The 9,005-nt window shown below is 53.4% G+C and overlaps 1 protein-coding gene across 1 annotated transcript; it reads right to left on the bottom strand.

Annotated features, from left to right (window-relative positions):
• Positions 1–6,461: 6,461 nt before the first annotated feature.
• LOC308064031 (C-C motif chemokine 4 homolog) lies at positions 6,462–7,908 on the bottom strand. Its single transcript, XM_080387869.1, has 3 exons — positions 7,675–7,908; positions 7,202–7,316; positions 6,462–6,890 (listed from the first exon to the last, which is right to left on the bottom strand). Exons 1-3 carry the CDS (start codon positions 7,811–7,813, stop codon positions 6,803–6,805), a joined length of 342 nt encoding a protein of 113 aa, XP_080243995.1. The 5' UTR covers positions 7,814–7,908; the 3' UTR covers positions 6,462–6,802.
• Positions 7,909–9,005: the final 1,097 nt, after the last annotated feature.

Genomic DNA, 9,005 nt, shown 5'->3' with positions numbered 1-9,005 from the left:
GCCTTGTGCAGTTAGCAGTGTGGCTGTGGTGTGTCGTTAGCTCCAGCTAATCCACAGTGTCTCAGAGGGCAAATGGTGCTGCTGGACCTGGTTCTCTCCGGCCCAGAGAGGGTCCCCGAGACATCCCGCTGTGGCATCGGTGGGGCACCGCAGCGAACCTGGCACCCGCCAGGCAGGGATTCGGTAGCAGCAGCTGCCTCTGTAGCCTTGCTTCCGCCCCGTGGTGCTGGGTCCTGGGGCGAGGGCCGGAGGGTGTCTGATGGGTGTGGGTGGTCCCCGGGCTGCTCTCTCTTGTTCCCTGGCAGGGAGATTACCTCCAGGTCTGGTAGCTCCGGTCCCTCTGCCTCCCTGCACAAGCCCTCTGGGTGGGAAATCTCCAAGCGTGGGAAGCAGTGTGTTGCCCACCCCAGGATGGGGGCACTTTGGGGGCTGCAGAACCCAGAGAAAGAAAAATAACCCAGCCTCTGCTGATGTCTCCAAAGGTCACCTTTGGTTTCTCCATCCGCTGGGACATCCCTTCCCCTCCAGGCTATGTTGCTGCCCTGGCCTCTTGCCTCAAGCAGCCTGCCACAGTGTTGGCGGAGGAAAAACTCTCAGGTCCTTAAGCTCAGCTGTGGCATTAGCCAGTCCTGCTCATCTAAACCAAAGTGCCAGGAGGCAGGAGACACTGCCCTGGGGGCAGACGGTGTGGAGGAGATGCCAGCAGCCAGGGACTGCCAGCTGGAGTGGCTGTGGAGTGTGTCCTTCAGGCAAAAATAGTGAAGCTGCTTAATTTAAAGACTGATTCAATTCAAATAAAATGAAATTTGATAAAGCACAGTCTTAAAAGCTCAGCAACAGTTTCTCCGGGGGTGTCCTGGATAGTGCTTTAGGAGTCTTATAGTGAAAAATGATGCTGGACCTGAGACAGCAGTTCCTCGGCTGCGTTTTGGGGATTCCCACCCCCTCCCTTCAGCTGCAGGCTCTTTCTTCTGGAAGCTGCAGGGCAGAGAGAAGAGGGCAGCTGAAAGAGCCCAGTCGCAGCTTCGCCATGTGCCAGGAGGGAGAAGGGCAGCGGGTCTCGGTGATCTCTGCAGCTCAGTGACCTCCGTGGAGATCTTACAGAGGGAGTTTATGGAGCCTGAGAAGGTAAGAAAGGACATGAACTTTGAGGTCTTGACAGAGGGCTGGAAGCAGAAGCAGTTGGGGGTGGGGGAGGAGTGGTGAGGACAGCCAGGGAAACCTGTTGTGTAGGGTGACCGCTGGGAAGGGACCAGTCTAAATGTCACTGAACCAGTGGCAGGAGGAGCTGGTGGGACGGAAACTGTCCAGAAAGCCAGAGCAATCTGACCATGGCAAGATGAGTAGCACTTGCTGCAGCGCTGGAGGGACAAAATGTTTACAGAAGAGGCGAGAGGAAGTGCAACAGTTTGGAGATCTTGCAAACAGGGTGAAGAAATGAATGAGCAGAAAGGATGTGAACTCACCCTGATGCAGCATCCAATCCATTCCTAGAAGTTATGAATCTGCCTTTCCCAGGAAGGAGGGTAAAGGTTGAAGGTATGAAATTGCCCTTGAATAGGCTATAAAATTTTCCATCTGTTGGACTCTTTGCATCACCTGCGACTAAGAAACTGCTCAGGGCAGATACCAGTCCCCTCTGAGATGCCTGGACTGGTTGGCAATGGGCAGCTAGAGAAAAGCCAGGAGCACTGGGACCCGCCTTTTAGAGCTCCCTGCTGACTTAAATCTGTTTCTAAAGCTATTTATAAGCAGGTGTTTTGTTTAGATCATGACGAGTCGAGCCTGCCCCTATCCTCGGTGGAAACACATTTATTGCCCGGCTCTGGTCTCCACACAGATCCTGCCCAGCAAGGACCAGGTCCTGCTCAGACCACCCTCCCCAGCCAGGAGGGATGGCTGCAAGGCACAGAGTGGTCCAGCCTGAGCACGTGGGTCGTCCTGCAAGGGCTTCTGCTCCCCAGCTCCAAGCAAGCTGGTGACCCTCTCTCGTGGTTTAACCTCGGCCAGCAACCAAGCCCCACGCAGCTGCTCTCACTGCCCCTCACCCAGAGGGATGGGGAGGAGAATTGGAAAGGAATGTAAAGCTCCAGGGTTGAGATAAGAACAATTTAATAGGTAAAACAAAAGCCACACATGCAAGGAAAGCAAAGCAAGGAGTTCATTCACCGCTTCCCATGGGCAGGCAGGTGTTCGGCCATCGCCAGGACAGCCGGGCTCCATCATGCGTAATGGTTACTTGGGAAGAAAAACACCATAATGCTGGATGTCCTCCCCTGCCTTGTTCTTCCCCCAGTTTATATACTCATCATGCCGGCATATGGCATGGAATAGCCCTTTGGCTAGTTCAGGTCAGTTGTCCCGGCTGTGTCCCCTCCCGATTCCCCATGCCCCCCCAGCCCTCTCGCTGGCAGGGCCCAAGGAACAGAGAAATCCTGCACCAAGTGTAAACATCAGCCAGCAACAACCCGAACCATCAGCGTGCCCTCAGCATGGTCCTCACCCCAGATCCAAAACACAGCACTGCACCAGCTGCTAAGAAGAAAATCAACTCTGTCCCAGCTGGAACCAGGACACCCTCACACGACATCGCAAGTGTATTTATTACCAAGGAGGCTGACCGGTATGTGCCAGGTAGTCATAGTCACACCATTTCCATTTGATTTCCATACACTGAAGGAAGATGGGCATATACACATGCCTGTACATACATTCTGCAGGGACGTTTTGGGTTGGAACAGTCTCTTCCTGCAGTAGGTCGCAGGATGGGTCTGCTCAAGGTGTCTGATTTTACTGAAGGGAGTAATCCCTCGGGACACAACGTCTGGCAGAACAGCCATAGGTTGGGGTTGGGTGATCAGGGAGCTGTTTTTCTGAGCCATCAGTACATTAATGTCGCAGAGGCTGTGGCCTTGGGGCAGTTGGGTCACCCAGAGGCGCTGACTATGTCCCCTGTTAAGATTCGCTGCAGCAGAATTGACAGGCTTGCAGTTGTAGAAATGTGCTTTCTCAACACATGTTAACATTTTTCTTTCTCTTCTAGTTCAGTGGAAAACACTTCATCATCTTAGGGGGATGTGAGCAGTCACCTTGTGTCTTTCTAAGAACTGAGCAGAAATGCTCTTTTGGGTCTTCATTGCTACTTCGTTTTGCCTTCTGTTGGCTGTTACAGGGAAGGTGGTAGCCAGGCACCATTTCCAGCATAACACTTCTGTGCCTTCCTCAGCCCTGGAAGTCTGGGATATATCGCTGCCTTAGGAAAACAGTGCTTCTGTATGCAGCATGCAAACCCATCTGCTTTTACACGCCCTTTTTGGATGCTGCCCACCCCCTAAGAGGTATGCTCCCCCATCTTGGTGCCTCTGGAAGACATTTGGTGTCTCTTGGTGACTCTGGGAAGAGCTGTTTTGGGTGGAGGACCGAGCCTTCCCTCCCTGCAGCAGCCACACATCCCTGGGATGGTGAGGAAGGCACAGCGCTGGCACTTTTGAGCACACAGGCATTTTGCCTTCAGGCTGTCTAATTCCTCTCTGAAAAATTGGAGATGTAAAAGCTGTCAGACCATGAACTCTGAGTGCCGTCACTCTGTACCTCTATCAGCACAGCTTTTCCTCCTGTGCAATGCCAGACCCCGACCTCCAGCTCCCCTGGCTGTCCTGATACCTCAGAATGCCTATGGACACCCCAGGGTGACATAAACTACAAATGTGCATGTGCATGTACATTATAATAATGATGCTATTCTTATCAGAGGAATGATGTTACTTTTGTTCACAGATAGACTTACCCAGGGTTTTAATTACAAATATTTACTTTTATATACATTGAAAAAATTATTCAGTAAATACCACACACTAGTTTCAGGATGAGTCTCTTTTTTAGGAGTTCACAAATTCTGAAACCCTTGACACCACTGCCCTTGTCTTGGTCTGAATCCAGAGGAAACCCCCTGCAAACCACCCTCCTCTTGGGTCCCAGCCTCCCTTTTCTCATGTGCTGCCTCAGGCTTAGTGCCCTCTGCTTCTTGCATTCACCCACCCCGCCCACAGTGGGGGCTCCCCGAGCACCCCCCCAGGCTGTTTTTCAGAGGGATGAACATCATGATTAGCCCCCAAGACCCTTGCATGAGCGCCAGGGCATCCTGGGGGTCCTCCGCAGGCTGCACGGTGTGAGGGTTTTCTTGCATCGCTCAGCTCTAGCAGCAAGGCCAGCCCCAAAGAGCTGCATCATTGTATATGGCAAATACATCCCCTGCTCTGGCCGGGGTAATCCCCGGGTGCAGATCTGAGCTGATGGCAGCATGGGTACCGCAGCCCCTGCCTGCCAGTCCCTGCTCCGCGCTATCTTCTTGCACTCCTCCTCCTCTGAAAAACGTGGTGGCTCTGAAGATGGCCGGGGATGCCTTCTCCATGCGCACACCTCTGCCTGCAGGCTTGGAGGCAGCTGTCAGCTTGCCAAAAACTGCTGGCTGCCTTTGCCTTTCTGGTGCAGGCTTTGTTCACACCCCTGTGCCCGGGGGTGTGGATTAACAAGCATACTGTATTCCTTGCGTGCACTTTGAGGGCTCCTCTGAGCTGTCACACGTAGGTGGGTGTAAGATCAAGAAAGACATGAGCAATTCCGGACTCCCTGCAGGCTCCCAGAATAGCGGTGAGGAGTTAGCTGAGGTACCCAGGGTAGGTGTCTGCTGTGGGTGGCTTGGATGTGACCTGGGTTGTTAAGGACCTCGGTGCGTGGGGTTGTTTGCCACAGGCTCCAACGGTGCACGGGCTGGATGGTGCTCCCTGGGTGACACTGTGCTTGTGTGTCCTTTGACAAGAAACCCCAAGGCTGTGTCACTGCTCCCAGTGCCACGGGGGCAGGTGGGGCTTATGTCCAAGAGGGACTATGAAGGCTTAAGCCATTTTGGGATGACCCCATCACATGTCTCCCCCCTCCTGTCCCCTGCTGTTCCCTGGAGCGAGGGCAGCTCTGGGCGCTCAGCTTTGTGCCAGTCTCAGTCCCCAGGGTGAAGCTGCCGGTCTCCAGCGCTCCGGTATGGGGCTGGCTGGTACCCAACGGCCAAGGTGGCCTCACCTCCAGCATGGCCACTATAAGCCCCACTCCTGCAGCCATCCCTGGGGCATGCAGTGTCTGGGGAGGCAGGCCTGTGACCAAAGCCACCACCCTCGCGTGCAGGAGCAGCTCCTTGTCATGGAGGCACAGCCACCTCCATGGTGATGCCCACCTGCACCTCCCAGCCATGGGCTCCCTCCCAGCAGCATCTCAGGGAAGGGGGCTCTGGTTCTGCTCACTGGCACACCTCTCCGTGCTATCCCCCTCCTCCCCAGATGCTATTTTGAGCTGGGTGCAGTCAGTGTTTCAGCAGGATGACTGCTGGGTGCACACCGCCCTGTGGGCTGAGGAGCTGGGGGATGCAGTTCCTGAAGTGATGAGGTTCCTGACACAACCAACATAACGCAAACACATCCACACCCCCTGGTCCCTTCCAGCCCCCACTGAGGCTCCTCTCGCTGCACGGCTCCCATCCAGCCTCCACCCTGTGTCTGCTTGTCTTCACCCCTCCCCAGGAGCCCCCTTCCTGCTCTGCTCCCCGGTGTCTCAATGATGTTTGTGGTTGTCCTCCCCAATTCAGTGTGTGATCAGTGTAGGTGAGCTGTGTGCAGGCGAGTCTCCGATCTAAGCCTTTTTTGTTGGGCTGCCCTATAGGCACCAGAGGTCCAGGCAGGAGGAACCCAAACCCTCATTCTTCAGCCGACAGCGCCTGCTCAGAGCTGATGCGAGCAGCCTAAGTGCTCTCAGTGTTGTGGCTCTGTCTCCTTCAGCTCCGGTGGGAGACCAGCCCCAGGGCTGCAGGGGAGAAGTCTCCTTGCAGGGGCAGATCCTGCCTTGGCGCTGGGGTCTGGCAGGATGATTGCAGGGGGACTCTGCATCTCTGGACAGGCATCTCCTGAGATGGGCAGGTTTTGGAGGCATGGAGAAAAAACACCTTTTCTCATACGAGGGACTCATGTCCCAGCTAAATGAGAGTTTAATGAAATGGTTCTAAAAATCTTGTAGTGAAACATATTTTTTCCATCCTCAGCTCTGGGAATAGCTGATTCATTTTAGCTACAGCTCTCAGAAAACTTTCCTTGAAACAGCCAGCATGTTAAATTTCAGCCCCTAAAGGTAACATTTTAATTGACTATAATGGGGCCAGAGATGGAATTTAACTAGCTGCCAGTAGTCATAATGAGTAGTGATTAAATACCTTCTAAAAAGAGTGAGCCAAGCTACCTGAATGTAACCTGTGCCCTTGTCACACCTCCTCTTTGTGATTTTTCTCTTATTTTGCAAAACAGGATGTTTGATAGGGAAACTTGTGGGGGGTGTGGCAGCATAGAAAAGGGAAAAAGAACATGTCACTATTAACATTTCAGCAATTGCCATCACAAAGAACTGGAATAGATGCAAAGACAGAAAGTTCTTACAAAAATATTTATTTCTCAAAATTTGAATTAAATATTACATTGAAAATACAAGCAATTAAATACAGAAAATATAAACTGAGCTTAAGTCTTCACATAAAAAAATATATCTATTAATTAAAATTCTTATTTGTCTGGAATGGAGTTATTGCACCTGAACCCTCCCCTATAAAAAATTAAATAGCAAAACACTAAAGTCAGGATCTGGAACATTTTCAATTTCTCAGCTAGCTTTAAATGACATTGAAGTATTTCTGACAGCGCCCGCAGGTGGCTGTGGCTCGCTTGTCCCGGCAGCCAGGGGACACGGGGCGCAGGGTCTGCCCGGGACCTCAGTTCAGCTCCAGCTCGTTCATGTACTGCTGGACCCACTCCTGGTCGGGGTTGGCACAGACCTCGCGGCCCTTCTTCGTGACAAACCTGTGGGGTGCGGAGAGGTAAGTTTTCAGCGGGAGAGCCCTGCAAGGAGAGGAGCCCTGCCCCAAACCCAGCCTTTCCTGAGGACCAGCAGAAGTCGGCCTATCGCATCAAGCAGCCACCAGTTCCTTTGCAAAGCAGTGGAGCAGGACCGGTGCTGAGCCCACGGACCATCACCTTGACCTCTTGTCCCCCCATGTCTTCCGTCCTCTGGGGCCAGCCTCCACCCCCTGCCTTTTGAAAAGGGGTCTTTCCCTCTCTGGATCCTCAGCCCAAAGGGAGAGCCCACCCCCGCCCCGGAGGAGAGGACTTACACAACGGCCGGCTGGGAGCACTGGCTGTTGGTCTCGTAGTACTCCACCACGAAGCTGCGGGGCAGCTGCCGGGCGGTGTAGCTGAAGCAGCAGGAGGTCGGTGGGTCGGAGCCAACTGTGAAGGGCAAAGGTGGTCATTAGCAGTGGCAAGGGATGGGGGGCAGGGGCAGGGAGCTGGGTCCACCGATCTGGGTCTGGGGCACGGGAACAACTTGGAGGAGGAAGAGAAAAGATCAGGCCCTTTTTCTTCTTCCTTTGATCCTTTCTCTTTCGGGTTGACCCTGAGCCGGCAGTGACACAGCCCGTGTTGTGCTTCGAGCTGCACCTCTCCCATGACAGGAGAGCCCAATGGCCCTGGGACACCTGCTAGAGGGTCTGACACTGGAAGGGACCCGGGGGCAGAAGGGATGGCAGAAGTGACCCTCTCCCAGCAGGAACATCTTTCCTGTTCCCATTTAGAGAGGAGGACTTACTTGGTGCAGCAGAGGTTTGATAGCAGAAGACGGCAATGAGAACAGCGAGGGCAGCCACAAGGACCTTCATGTCAGCTGAGAAGTGGTAGCTGGAGCTGAAGCAGGCAAGTGGAGCTGAAAAGCCTCTTTTCTGTCGCATGCTGAGACAGCCAGCAACTCCTCAATTTATAGGGTGAGAAGGTCCATGCAGTGGCTTGCGTAGGCATGATGGAATTTCCCCTAGAGAAGAGACTGCTTGTGGTGCAGTCTCGTGGTGGAGTGGAGCAGCAGCCCCAGCCCCGGAAGGGTGAAGCTCCCCCCTCGATTCAGTGCCTCTTCAGTGACACAGGATATGAAACAATCACCATTGCTATTTCTGCTTCTTTCTTGCATGTCCCTTAGTAAGAAGTTCCCTTGCGGAGGTTCCCGCATTGGTCAACAGACCCCTATTACCCAACCTGCCCAAGAAGCTCGAAGGCGAGAGTGTGCCGGTGGGCTGAAGAGCGTGAGTGGGATGAGGCCATCAACTTCCTGGTTAGGGAAAAAGGGGCTGAGGTCTCTTCTACCATGCACTGTTTCCCTCCTGCATCTGCACAGCCCATGCTGCCCCAGCAGCAGCAGGTGGGAGCTGTCACCAGTGGGCTCCTTGTCCTGCGTGTGCTTCCCACAGTTTGAAGGGACTCAGGCCACGTCCTGCAGCTGTGACAGCACTGCAGGCACCAGCACAGGTTACAGTGGAGTCCCAGAGGATGAAGCACTTGAGTTTCCTCCTCAATTTAAGGGAAGGGAGATAGGGTGATCTCCTGGAGATGCCTCCTGCGCTCCAGGTCCTATAAGGAGACACTAAATGACCAATTTAGATTAGACAGTTAAATGTCAAGGGCTCCTGATAGGTGAGGCCTATCAGTGATAAGCAAGGAGATGCCAAGAACCAAAAGAAGTACGGAAACTTTCAATGTGACCCTGAAGATGAGGCAAAAGGAGCTCCAGAAGCAAGGTGACAAGACACTGCTTCTGAAGATGAGGAGCAGATTAACTGGGGAGTGAGGGCGTGGGCAGAAAATGGGATGTCCAGAAAAAAAAGAGTATCTCATCTCAGGAGAAGAGAAAAAATTGTAATGACCACAGACAAGGAAGAATGACCACACTTTATGGGAGAGAGTAAGATCTCACAGGTCTCTGTGGGCTGGGCAAGGGCTGTGACCAGGGATGGTTCACTGGGAAGAAGCCACACAGACTGCCATGGAGGTCTGCCAAACTCCTCTCTGTCCCTGGGGAGGGAGGTGATGGATGCTCTGGGAGAGGGCTGTCCAGCTGTGATGAGATGTTCCTAGAAGGACATCTCTTCTCAA

This window comes from Falco punctatus (assembly GCF_963210335.1).
Source record: "Falco punctatus genome assembly, chromosome: 1".
In the NCBI taxonomy this organism is placed as follows: Eukaryota; Metazoa; Chordata; class Aves; order Falconiformes; family Falconidae; genus Falco; species Falco punctatus.
Note: the sequence above shows the minus strand (reverse complement) of the source record. Positions and strands in the feature narration are given on the sequence as shown.